The following is a 13,628-nucleotide window of genomic DNA, read 5'->3' on the forward strand; positions in this document are numbered from 1 at the left end:
GCGTTCACACTTCTTTAAGTGAGACCAGACCGGAGATGACCTGGAAGACCATGCTAAGGAGTGTATACTCTATGCTCTAGGCAACAGGAAACCATTTCAGGTTTTTAGAAATTGATTGGTCAACTCTCAAATACTCCCTACATCTAAACCTTTTTATTTTTTTCAGATGGCTGTTTCAAATATTAGATATGGAGCAGGAGTTACAAAGGAAGTGGGAATGGCAAGTATTCGAGATGTCTATAGTCTCCTACTGTAAATGTTACATATCTCATAAGACACATGCTAACTGACAACAATCACGTCCTCTATTTTTAAAAATGTACAATGTGAGTTTGCCAGAAGAGTCTATTGCAGTTCTAGTGCAGTTGAACCTAACATAGGTTTTCTTGTAGGACCTACAAAACATGGGTGCTAAAAATGTGTGCTTGATGACAGACAAGAACCTTTCCCAGCTCCCTCCTGTGCAAGTAGCTATGGATTCCCTAGTGAAGAATGGCATCCCCTTTACGGTTTATGATAATGTGAGAGTGGAACCAACGGATGCAAGGTATTCTTGTATTGTTGTTATTGTTTCTTTAAGCAGAAGCTAACTGTTGATTAAAACTTGCCCCCAGCCTGGCACAGTGGCTCACGCCTGTAACCCCAAAACTTTGGGAGGCTAAAGCGGGCAGTTTGCTTGAGGTCGGGAGTTAAAGACAAGTCTGGCCAACATGGTGAAACCCTGTCTCTACTAAAAATACAAAAATTAGCCAGGCATGGTGACAGGCACCTGTAATTCCCGCTACTCGGGAAGCTGAGGTGGAAGAATCACTTCAATGCAGGAGGCATAGGTTGCAGTGAGTCAAGATTGTGCTACTGCACTGCAACCTGGGCGACAGAGTGAGACTCTCAAAAAAAAAAAAAAAAAAAAAAAAAAAACCCACAAATCTTACCCCAAGCCTTAGTTAATGGCATGGCAATTTATTTCTGAAAAATATAACATCATGATTTTTATTTTCCCTTCTCCAAGCTTCATGGAAGCTATTGAGTTTGCCCAAAAGGGAGCTTTTGATGCTTATGTTGCTGTCGGTGGCGGCTCTACCATGGACACCTGTAAGGCTGCTAATCTGTATGCATCCAGTCCTCATTCTGATTTCCTAGATTATGTCAGTGCCCCCATTGGCAAGGGAAAGCCTGTGTCTGTGCCTCTTAAGCCTCTGATTGCAGGTAAAGACTGTTTATTTCTTTGTTTTATTTTGCAGTTAGCAAAAGGTCTTAAGAAAGATGCAAGCCAGTCCTTTTAACATATACATTTCTAAAGCTTTCTGGTTTGTTCATTTCAAATCAATGCCTTGTTTGGAGACCAATCATTCATTTTAAAATTCTGATCTTTGTTATTGTATAGATAAAGACAATTTGGGTCAGTGGAAGGAAAGTTTGCAGATTTAAGCTATGGGGTCACCATGTGGAAAAGGGGGAAGGTCATCACTGACATATGATGAGATCCCTCTGTTAGCAGCTTTGTCCTCTAAACTGCTCTCTGTTTTGTTCTGTTTTGCCAGCCACTGTAGAGTTTAAGGAGAACATTAGCTGTTATTTTTCTGGTGTTGACTCAACCCTTTCTTCTACATAATGGCTCTTCAGCTGACCTCAGGCTTTGTCTCTTCCCTGGGACATGTGGCCAGCATGGCCCATCACTCTGGGTGACATCTGCTCTGTGGCTACCCAGGGCACAGACATACAAATCCAAATCAGAATAGCTCATTTGTTCCACAGGGGACCTTGAGATTTTCTGGTCTTTTCTTCTCTGCCATTTTTATGGCTGCTAGCATATTACTATTTAAAGTTTTATAGCTAACATGCACTAACTGGTAACTGGGACATATCCTCAGTTTAAAGTTTTGCCCTTTCTTCTCCCCTCTCCTGCCCATTGTGAAGAGGCCTTGTGATGGGATGTGAGTAAGTCGATGGCAGATGAACTGCTGTGTTGTGAATGAGGGATCAGCAGGGAGCAGCATAATTGGTGTCTGGCAAATGGAACCCTCTGGTGAAACTGTGTCAGCATCACACAGAGGGGTGATTAGTAAAGTTTAGAAACTTGACAGAACCACAAAACCATGGAGCCCAGCAAAGGCAGAGCGTCACTGTGCTTGCTGCCAAGAGGGAATAAAGATGTCTTTTAGGGAGAGCAAATATGAGTTTTGTTACCAGAGGTGCCGGGCAACCTGCATTGACCCAGCTGCAGCTGCTTAAGCTCTGGCCCCCAAGGAGCCTGAAGTTCCCAGAGCTCACTGCTATTAACACACCACAGTTGTCACACATGTGCATGATTAACATACATATATGTTAACAAAGACACAGAAATCATACGTGCATGTTAACACAGATACAGAGATCACATACATATTAAACACACATATATGTCAGTACAGACACCATACATATTGACACTCATATTTATGCAGAAGCAGGCAATATGCCTATTAAACATGACTATGTTAATGCAGACACAGACATGCATATTAAACACACATGCATGCTAAACATGCATGTATGTTAATGCAGACATGGACATCATACATGCATGCTAACACAGATACAGAGGTCACACATATTAAATATACATACATATTAATATAGACACAGATATTATGCATATTAAACAACATAAACATTCATCCAGCAGTCATGATACATGTCAAACATACAAGTGCGTTAATGCAGGCACAGACATCAATGTACGTGCTAAACATACATGCATGCCAATATAGATACAGACCTCATGCATGCCTGTTAGTGCAGATACAGACATCATACACACTGGACTTACATGCATGATAACACAGACACTGACATCCTTCATGTTAGATTTACATACATGTTAATTCAGACATAGACATCATACATGTCAGGCTTCCATATATGTTAATTCATATACATCATGCAGACAAGAGGGTCAGCAAAGTTTCCTTCTCTAATTTTGTTCCTCAGTCCTAAGGCTGAATTAGGTATCTCCACTAACCTTTATTTAGATGCTTTATTAAAATTAATATTATTTTGTTCAAGTGCCAACTACCTCAGGAACCGGGAGTGAAACTACTGGGGTTGCCATTTTTGACTATGAACACTTGAAAGTAAAAACTGGTAAGAACTTTGCCCATAATTTTGAATTATCTCTCTTACCTTTCAATTCCACACTCTTCTTTAAATCCTAATATTTAAAAATCAAGCAGTTATGATACAGTTAGAATAAGCCCCAATGTTCTATAGCAGAGTAAGGTGATGATAGTCAGCAACAATGTGTTGTATATTTCAGAGTAGCTAGAAGAGAGGACTTGAAATGTTCCCCAAAAGTACTCAGAGTGATGGATATCCCACATAACCTGACTTGATCATCACACATTCTATGTATGTAACCAATACTCACATGTACCCTATAAATATGTTAAATATTTTGTATCAAGTTTAAAAAGAAAGGAAAAAAATCAAGGAAAGGGTATGTATATATACACATTTTCTTTCCTTTTCCAAGTACATATAAAAATATGAAACAATGTAATAAACTTCTTTTTGAGAATTACCACTGAAAGCATATTGAAATGCCATGAATCTTAATTGGCTATTCTCTGCCCAAGTTAGTGACTGTATATCAATGATAAATGACTGTTTCCTTTCTCTGATGTATTTTTTCCATTTTAAATCAACTTTATTGAGATGTGATTTTTGTATAATAAAATGCACACATTTTAAGACTCTGGTTTGATGAGCCTTGACAAACATATATGTTCATGTAACCACCGCCCCAATCAAGATACAAAACATTCCCATCACTCCAGAAAGTTTCCTCATGCTGCGTCCCAGCAATCCCTCCAGTCCTTTTTCCAGGTAACCTCTGTTCTGCTTTCTGTCTTCTTAGTCATTTTTATGCTGTCTTCTCTGTCGTGGACTCTTGGATAATGTGGTAGAAATGTCTCTCTTTTTAGTCTGGCTCAATATCCTACTTTCAGATCTTTGTAGCAGAATAAATTGACATTTAACTGCACATTTTTAGTAACTTTTCTTTTTAAAATTAAATTGCACTATCCTTTGACATTTCTTACGTTGACGATAATAATGGCCAACACTTACATTCTACCTCACAGTTTCTAAAGACTTTTACCTAATATTCTCCATTTGATCCCTACGACAGCTCAATGAGAGCTGGAGGCCCTGTGCTATTATAGTCTAATCTTATACAGAACTCAGAGAGGCTAAGTGACTTGCCCAAAGACACAAAGTAAGTTGCAGAGAGAGGACCAGTGGTGTACTAGTAAACTGGCTCTCTGGAATTTAATAATAAACAAGTAAGCCCTGACTTGTAGTGTTGGCCCATTTCTGTGGTGTAAATACTCTCACCATGGCCAATGACATCACTCATCCAAGAGTTGGAAAGAGATGCATACACATGGCCCTTGGAAACCAGGAGGAGCCAGCTCCAGCACACCACTGAAAACCCCAGGCTTCTGACTCTAAATCACTTTCTGCTGCTCCTTGCTGCTTCACTACATGAAAATGAACCTTTCCTCATATTTTTATTTTTAGGGTGATTTATTATCCTGAAGTCATTTGCCTTCTTAAAATGATGCCCATGGCTTCAGCCTCTACTGAAAATCCTTATATTTTAGGCATCGCTTCAAGAGCCATCAAACCCACACTGGGACTGATTGATCCTCTGCACACCCTCCACATGCCTGCCCGAGTGGTCGCCAACAGTGGCTTTGATGTGCTTTGGTAAGTGCTGGTGCTGCCTGGAGGGGCTTTTTTAGTACTGGGTCTATGGATAGTATTTTGTTGCTCAAAGCACATGCTAAGTATTCATTGATTAGCACCCCACAACACCCCTAGCTTTGGCTGTCATTACCCCCTGTCCTAAATCAAAACATTCAAGCTTTAGAGGTTGGTGACTAGGTGACATCTGGTGTGGGCCACAAACCTGCTCTTCAGGATGGACCCCCCCCCCAGCCACAACCAGGGCCATAGGGATGCCACTAAGGGGGCAGTTGGAGCTGGTGTGCAGTGTCTCAGGGACACACCAGCTACCTTTATGGCCTCACTAACTAGGCAATGCCCAAGGCTTCATGTCATGGAAGAGGGCAGGGAACATAGCTAACACCTCCAGAGCACCCCCAGACCATGTACATTGTGTCAGCACCTCACATACATCGCCACTTCACTGCAGCTCTGTGTGATACGGGACCTTTGTTTTATTGAACAAGAAAACTGGGTTTGAGATGTTTAGTGACTGGCCCATAGTCTTACTGTATGTTCCCTCGGCTTCAGCTGCATTGTGCTGATGGCCCCCTAATCAGTATTTCTATCACAGACCTTGCTCCTGAGCTCCAGGCCTCATAAAGTCCCCACAGGCACTTCACATTCAGCATGTGCCAAATGACTCTCGTTCATCTATGTGCACGTGCACATTTTTTTCACATTTTAACACCTCCGAAATCAGGACATATCTTAAAATGTGTGGCGTCACAGTATGTTTTCATCCTTAGTGGTACGTATTTTAAAAACAGTGCAGGCTGGGCACAGTGGCTCACGCCTGTGTTCCCAGCACTTTGGGAGGCCAAGGTAGGAGGATCACTTGAGGCCAGGAGTTTGAGACCAACCTGGGCAACAAAGTGACACCTCATCTCCACAAAAAAAGTTTTTTACAAATTAGTCGAGCATGGTGGCACATGCCTGCACATCCCTGTACAGTGACTGTCACATCCTAAGTACTTGTATACTGCTTGTCACACAAGCAGGAGGTGACAGAGTCAGAACTCACATCCAGGTCCCTCAGGGCCACGTTCTGCTTCCCTCACTATGTTATGCTGCCTGCCAAGAGACTGTAGAAAATTGTGTCTAACTCCATTCTGGTCAATATTGTCAGAACTTTGATGAGCTGTCCCCTAATAACCTGGAAATGAGGGGAATGAGATTATCCTTCCTAACTGTAAAGTGCATAATAAATACATCGTGACCTAAAGCAGTCACCCTTAAGTGGGTAACTCACAGGCCCAAAGACTTCACTGTCAATCAAAGTCGGGAGTGGGCTCAGAAGGCAGGAGAATAATGGCAGTTGCTCTTTCAAGTACTGCCCAAAGGAAAGAACACCTGGCCCGAGGAATCTGCCCTTAAGGCCCAGTGGCCTATTCTGAAGGTAGACAAGCCATGTATTAAATCTTCGAGATAACTCCCCTCATTAGGACTCCATGGACTTCTGATCATAAAGTGGCCATCCTACGGCTTGACTGTAGGGAGAGAAGGTGCCATCTTGAAGACTCAGATGTCTGCTCAGCAGTTACGTTTCTTGTCATAAAGTATTAAGCTGACTTCCAGGCTTTACATGTAGTTCCTGTGAGCTCAGCCCAGTGAGTCCGCCCCTGAGAAACAAATCTGCGCTTGGATTTGGGATCTAGATGCAGTCTAGATGTGCTGCAAGACAGAGGAAACACTCTGACTACAGTGGCCTCACCGGCCACCCCAACTTCCCCATGTGGACACCTCATTCTTGCATTATTCATACATTCCCTGCTTAGAACCACAAGGCCTTCATATCTATCTACAAACTAATTTCCAAAACAATTTTCTAATGATTTTTCCAAAAAACATTATCTGCTTCTCATATGTAGATGAGAGTAATTCCTCCATTCTAGGGAAAATGAAAGTTATACTTCGTGCAAAACATGGTGTCATCTGCCTTCACAGTCAAGTGAAAGGAGAGTGTCCCAGAAACACTACAGAGGCCCCCATGGGGAATTATACTGAAAACTATAATTCATGCGACCCATAGTTCATGTTACACTGTGTTTCCAGTGCATCACTGATCTAGATGGTAATGTCTGTTCTCTTCTGCAGTTGATGGGCTAGAAGCCATGGCAGACCGGCAGGTGGAGGCAGCTTTGAAGCTTAGTTCTTGAAATAGCAAACTCTGAGTTTAGGGTACATGAGAGGAAAAGATCTGCTTTTTCTTCAGGCCAAGAATTAATAATAATAGTGAATACTAAGGTATACAATGTGCCAGGCACTATTCTAAATACTTTACATGTGTCAACTCATCAAATTTTCACAGCCACATCACGAACCAGTACTATTATTTATCCCTGTCTTAGAGTCACAAGAAGGATACTGCCTCACACCAGGTCCACAGCAGAAATATCTAGCTCCAGGATTGACATCTGGGCAGCTGACCCCAAAGTCTATGTTCTTGCTCATTACACTGTAATTTTCATAGGAGTCTGGTGTAGCTATGACCCACCTTTGGCAATATGGTATTTGATCAATGCAAGGTATAAAATGGTAAATATCTTCCACAAGGAAGTCATTTTTTAGATTCAGTGCTTTTTTTGTGGCTCAAATATATAATTCAACACCATAAAAATGTATTGACACTAGAAAAGGTCCATATGTAATTTTATACATACTGTTCAAAAATACTGTAATGCTGTTAATGTAAACTCAACTGTGTTAATTTATATTATAAGTAATGGCTGTTGTAGGCAAGAGGTGGGCTGGTAAAATGTACTGAGATCATCAGTGTTAGGTAATATATCCACTGTGGGTTGAGTGCCAAACAGCTCCAAGACAGTTTGTCATCTAAATGGAGGGAAGGAGGAAGACCACGCTTTCCATCTGTGTATTTTCAATATTTCTTGTTAGCCATGCCCTGGAGTCATACACTGCCCTGCCGTACCACCTGCGGAGCCCCTGCCCTTCAAATCCCATCACACGGCCTGCGTACCAGGGCAGCAACCCAATCAGCGACATTTGGGCTATCCACGCGCTGCGGATCGTGGCTAAGTATCTGAAGAGGTATGTCACCCCGAAGGGGATGGAAATAGAACAGGAGGCCCACATTCTGCCAGCACGTGAAACATGACATGCCTGAGCCTGAAATATCCTGAGCAGGTCTGTTCACCAGAAAAGCAGTCAGTGGATGCGCAGAAGCCCCAGACACCAGCAGCCTCTGGAGGGACCCAAGGGACAGGCAGATGAAAACTGGGTCCTTCGGTTCCTAAAAGGCAAAGACAGCCGGGGGACAAACTAGGAGCCAAGCTAGGATGAGGGGCAGCGTCCTTTGAGATTTGGCTCCCCAGGGCAGAAATGCGACCCACGCTGGCAGATGTTGGCTACGCCCATCCAGGCCCCATCTGAAGACACACAGAATCCATCCATTGAGTTAACTCAAATGAACTAAACTTAAGAAATAAATGTGGGCTGGGCACAATGACTCACATCAGTAATCCCAGCACTTTGGGAGGCCAAGGCAGGAGGATGGCTGCCTTGAGTTTGAGGTTGCAGTTAGCTATGATTGCACCACTGCACTCCAGCCTGGGTGACAGAGCAAGACCCTGTCTCAATTTAAAAAAGAAAAGAAAATAGTAGACATTGCTGTCCCAGGAGATATAAAAGGCAGAAAATGTAAAAAGATCCCTAAGAGGCTGTGAAAGATTTATGAATACAAGTATATACATACATGTATAGCCATAAGCTACAGGAGAGCAAATAGCAATCAGCTCCTGAGAGAGCAAAGATATACTTAGGATGAAAGCTGATACCTGAGATATTAGGACATACTCAAAATCGGACTCACTTTTGTATTTATACGTAATGGACAGAACAGCCACAGGTAGGCTAGGCCTAGACATGAGCACAATGCTTCCTCTGGCCTTGAGCTAGAAGCTCCACTGATAAAGGAGCCTTGGAATTGCATTTTGTAGCAGAGCAGCAGGAAGGAACCCAATACTATTTCAGGTTTGTGGGGGACTTCCAGGACAGCACAGCAGCACTTGACTAGGTCCAAGCAGACACGCATCATGGGGAGCCAGTTTGTTTGACAGGGACAGAGGCATTGCAGTGGCACAGCGGTGGGAGATAAGGAGAGACAGACAGAGGAAAGGCTGAAAGCTCCATCATCTGCTACTTCACCTTGTCATTAGGGGAATTAGGAACTAACATGGGGTTTCGGAAAGGAGGCAGGAACACCCAACCATTCCACGTGAAAGGACCATTTCAAATGAAAGGAGAAGAAAAGGCTGTGCATTTTTATTTCGCAACAGGAACTCTTACGCAAGGCAAAATTGCAAAAAAGCCCACATGAAAAGTAGGTTCCCTTGACAGTCTTCAGGCTTCTTCCCTGGGGCAAGGTTTTAGCAGCAAATGCAGGAAGGCAATGCACAATCAGAAAGGGGCTTTTGAGAATTTACTTTTCCAAAGTGGCACTGGGGACACCCAGAGCAAGCTAAGGCTCATTCAACAATAACATCCACTTCCACAATAATGTTAGCATAGAGGCACAGCAACCACAGGGACCAAGAGGCCCCCAGTGGGTCCAATGGGAGGCAGTGTCTCAGAGAGAAAGAGCGCTGGCCTGGCCAGCAGGTAGCCCCAGGCGTCTGAGAATGTTTACATCCCTTCACAGGGCTGTCAACAGCACTGACAAATGAAGAAGAATGAGTCTCAGGGCATCTTCCTGGAGTGGCCCTCACCATCCAGGGAGCAGCGTGTTGCCTGCCCCGGCACTTTTACATCACATGAGCAGCTGACAGTGTATTTATTATGCTTTTGCTGAAACAGTTGATGAGAAAATATGTTTCCCTTCAGTTTTCATTTAGAAGACAAGGCATCGTTTGAATAACTTGCCTAATTTTTCTTTCTACCTAGTAGCATTTCTTTTTTTTCTTTTTTGCCCCTATATCTTTCCCTAAGGCAGCTCCTTATTCTGTAGGAATTGCCAATGTTGACATGTTATTGTTAGGTGTTTATATCATTCACAGGGCTGTCAGAAATCCCGATGATCTTGAAGCAAGGTCTCATATGCACTTGGCAAGTGCTTTTGCTGGCATTGGCTTTGGAAATGCTGGTGTTCATCTGTGGTGAGCAAATCTGAGATTTCATTTCTTTACTCAAGCTATTGCTTTAAAATTTTGTTTAATGTTTATAATTCAGGACAGGTGGTAAAATTTAAATATGCTATAGAAGGAAGAAATTTAACTTTATGTTCCTAGATGTATTCTTTTTTTTTTCTTTTTTCCACTACCAGGAAACCTAAATGTATTCTTAAATTGAATGTGGTTCCTAAATGTATTCCTTTATGTTCCTAAATGTATTCTTTTTCTTTTTTTCTTTTTCCACCACCAGCTAAAGTAGAAACCTAAATGTATTTTTAAATTGAATGTGGTTTACTGGGTTTTTAAATAACATATTTTTAAGGTATAATTCACATACTATATACAATTCACCCATTTAAAATGTACAGAACATTAGTTTCTAATCTATTCACAAAGTTATGCCACCATCACCACAATCAATTTTAGAACATCTTACCACCCCAAAAAGAAATCCCATACCTCCTAGCTGTCATCCACCAAGCCCCCCACCTTCCCCAATACTTAGCAACTACCAGTTTACTTTCTTTTTATTTTATTTTTTTTTATTTATTTTTTATTTTTTATTTTTTTATTTTTTTTTTTGAGACGGAGTCTCACTCTGTTGTTCAGGATGGAGTGCAGTGGCACAATCTTGACTCACTGCAACCTCCACCTCCCAGGTTCAAGCAATTCTTCTGCCTCAGCCTCCTGATTAGTTGGGATTACAGATATGCACCACCCAGCTAATTTTTTAATATTTTTTAAGGAGAGACGGGGTTTCACCATGTTGGCCTGGCTGGTCTCAAACTCCTGACCTTAGTTATCCTCCCGCCTCCACCTCCCAAAGTGCTGGGATTACAGGCATGAGCCACCGCACCCGGCCTACTTTCTATCTCTGTAGACTTCCCCATTCTAGACATTTCATGTAAATGGAATCATAGAATATGTGGTCTTTTGTATCTAGCTTGTTTCTTCTCTATGGACATAGATTTTCCTTTCTCTTGTTATATATGTAGGAGCGGAATTGCTGGGTCATATGGTAATTCTGTGTTTAAATTTTGAGATACTGACAGACTGTTTTCCATGGCATCTGTGCTGCTTTACATTCCCACCTGCAGTGGGTGAAGGTTCTGATTTCTCCACATACTCACCATGTGTTGTGGATTTTTTAAACTTAAATGTAGGATGTTTTCCCCCAATCTCTCACAAAAGAAAGGGATCAGAATGCTTGTCAATAGCCCAGAATTAATCTCTTTGATTGAAACTTTATTGGTATGTTGCTTTAAATTTGAAAACCATTGAATTTTGAAAATTAAGAATAGGCCTTTGCTAGGGTGAGTGCAAGGAATGATCAGCCTCTGATGATCTACCACTGATGGGAGCATAAATTGGCAACACCTTTCCAAAAAGTAAGTGAGCAAAATGTGCCCAGAGCCTGAAAAATATTTATGCCCCTTGGCCCACCAATTCACTTCGAGGAATCTAGCCTGAAGAAATACCCATGGCTGGGCACGGTGGCTCACACCTGTAATACCAATTCTTTGGGAGGCCGAGTTGGGTGGATCCCTTGAACTGAACCCAGGAGTTCAAGACCAACCTGGACAACATGGTGAAACCCCATCTCTACAAAAGAAAATACAAAAATTAGCCAGGTGTGGTGGTACGTGCCTGTAGTCCCAGCTACCCAAACACCTGTAGTCTCAGTCATCCTGAGGAGGGAGGATCACTTAAGCCAGGGAGGTCAAGGCAGCAGTGAGCCAGGATTGCACCACTCCATCCCGGGCAACAGAGTGAGACCCTGTCTCAAAAAAACTCAAACAACAAAAACAACAAACACTATAATATTTTCCTATTTGTTCATCAATATTTCAGGAGGATATAAAATTTTTTTCACTGAGCATGGTGGCTGGATCCTTCCTCACTTGAACCCAGGAAGTCAAGGTTGCATTGAGCTGTGATCACACCATTGCACTTCAACCTGGGTGACAGATTGAGATACCATCACAAAAAAAAAAAAAAAGAAAAGAAAAAGAATTTTTCAGTAAAAACAAAAACCATGATGCCTTTTCTTGATGTCAACTAAATCTAAACAAATCCTAAGGGTAGAATTCAGGCCAGAGAAATCAGTCAAACCAGAACTGATTAACATAGCCTGTCAGGCTAGAATAATCATTTCTGATTGGACTCCATGAGTATGTAACATTTGAAGGGATCTGTCAGTTACTGGCGGGGCAGATCACTGGTGGGTCAAGCTTGCACGTCATCAAATACAGCACATCCTGACTCACAAAATTCCCCCGACATCATCTGGGAGCACACTGCCAAGGAGCTGCCAGGAAAAAACAGAAAACACATGCCCAGAACTTATTACAGAAACTTCAAAGTGAATTCTCCAGTCTTTGAGATCATAATGTTAATTAATGGGTTTAGGGAGTTACTTCTGGATCAATACTTTTTAATGTCATACAATTCCATAAGCATTTGAATTTGACCATTTTCAGAGGTTTTGTTAATGAGTGCACTACATACATGTCCCAGACATCGTAATATATCCTTATATCCAAGAAAACAGAACATATCACTTTTTCAGGTAATGATACTGTCTAGAGACTGTGACAGGCATCCCCATAAGAGTATCTTTCTATTGTTGACTTGAATATTGATAACTGTATCAACATAAGGATTTTCTTTCTTTTCTAGCCATGGAATGTCTTACCCAATTTCAGGTTTAGTGAAGACGTATAAAGCAAAGGATTACAATGTGGATCACCCACTGGTGGTAAAATCATAAGAATAAATTATTTCATTAAATATTATAATCCTCCCAATTTCCATAAATGTATTTGCCAATTCTCACCTGCTCAGAGTATGGGGTAAAGTAACTTAATATCTAGAATACGCAGGGAAGAACAGCTTTGTCATCTGCCGGTCACTGTGTTTCGTTTCTCCCCAGCCCCACGGCCTTTCTGTGGTGCTCACGTCCCCAGCGGTGTTCACTTTCACGGCCCAGATGTTTCCAGAGCGACACCTGGAGACAGCAGAAATACTGGGTATGAACCATTACTCAAAATTCTGTGACTGGCCAGGCACGGTGGCTCCCACCTGTAATCCCAGCATTTTGGGAGGCCGAGGTGGGTGGATCACTTGAGCCCAGGAGTTCGAGACCAGCCTGGGCAACATGGCAAAACCCCATCTCTACCAAAAAAAAAAAAAAAAAATTAGCCGGGCATGGTAGTGCAAGCCTGTAATCCCAACCACTCAGGAGACTGAGGTGGGAGAATCACCTGAGCCCAGGAAGTTGAGGCTGCAGTGAGCTGTTATCATGCCACTGCACTCCAGCCTGGGAGACAGAGTGAGACTCCCTCTCAAAAAAAAAAAAAAAAAAAGAACCATAAAGGACAATACCAAAAAATATTGCTTTGCAATAGCTTAATAATGAAACGTCAGGCTGGGCACAGCAGCTCATACTTGTAATCCTAACACTTTGGGAGGCTGAGGCTGGAGGATAGCTTAAGCCCAGAAGTTTGAGACCAGCCTGGGCAATACAGTGAGATCCCGTTTCTTTAAAAACACGTTTAAACATAAATATATTGATTTAAAATGTCAGTGACTTGACCAAAGCCCTATCTAGCACTAAAATTCTGTCATTATTATGCTTCTGAGAGTATTGAATCTGTTACGTTTGTAGTAATACTGTTTCCTGTTTTTATCTCAAGAGAAAGTATAATTATTTTTATTTTTTAAGGTTATAAC

At 42.0% G+C, this 13,628-nt stretch overlaps 1 protein-coding gene across 12 annotated transcripts in view; it reads left to right on the plus strand.

The window, feature by feature from the left end:
* Window positions 1–13,628, plus strand: part of ADHFE1 (alcohol dehydrogenase iron containing 1) — a 36,539-nt gene that overhangs the window by 11,796 nt on the left and 11,115 nt on the right. For 6 of the 12 annotated variants that reach the window (XM_073998867.1, XM_065519297.2, XM_005563447.5 and 3 more), the window contains 9 exons: window positions 167–220; window positions 393–547; window positions 1,010–1,206; window positions 3,046–3,123; window positions 4,644–4,749; window positions 7,666–7,818; window positions 9,783–9,881; window positions 12,576–12,654; window positions 12,829–12,925. In XM_073998867.1, the coding sequence (XP_073854968.1) occupies window positions 167–220; window positions 393–547; window positions 1,010–1,206; window positions 3,046–3,123; window positions 4,644–4,749; window positions 7,666–7,818; window positions 9,783–9,881; window positions 12,576–12,654; window positions 12,829–12,925 (1,018 nt within the window). The remainder of the gene's footprint in view (window positions 1–166; window positions 221–392; window positions 548–1,009; window positions 1,207–3,045; window positions 3,124–4,643; window positions 4,750–7,665; window positions 7,819–9,782; window positions 9,882–12,575; window positions 12,655–12,828; window positions 12,926–13,628) is intronic. The other 6 variants (XM_073998870.1, XM_073998873.1, XM_073998872.1 and 3 more) reach the window with 2 other exon arrangements.

This window comes from Macaca fascicularis, chromosome 8 (genome assembly GCF_037993035.2).
Source record: "Macaca fascicularis isolate 582-1 chromosome 8, T2T-MFA8v1.1".
Taxonomy (NCBI): domain Eukaryota; kingdom Metazoa; phylum Chordata; class Mammalia; order Primates; family Cercopithecidae; genus Macaca; species Macaca fascicularis.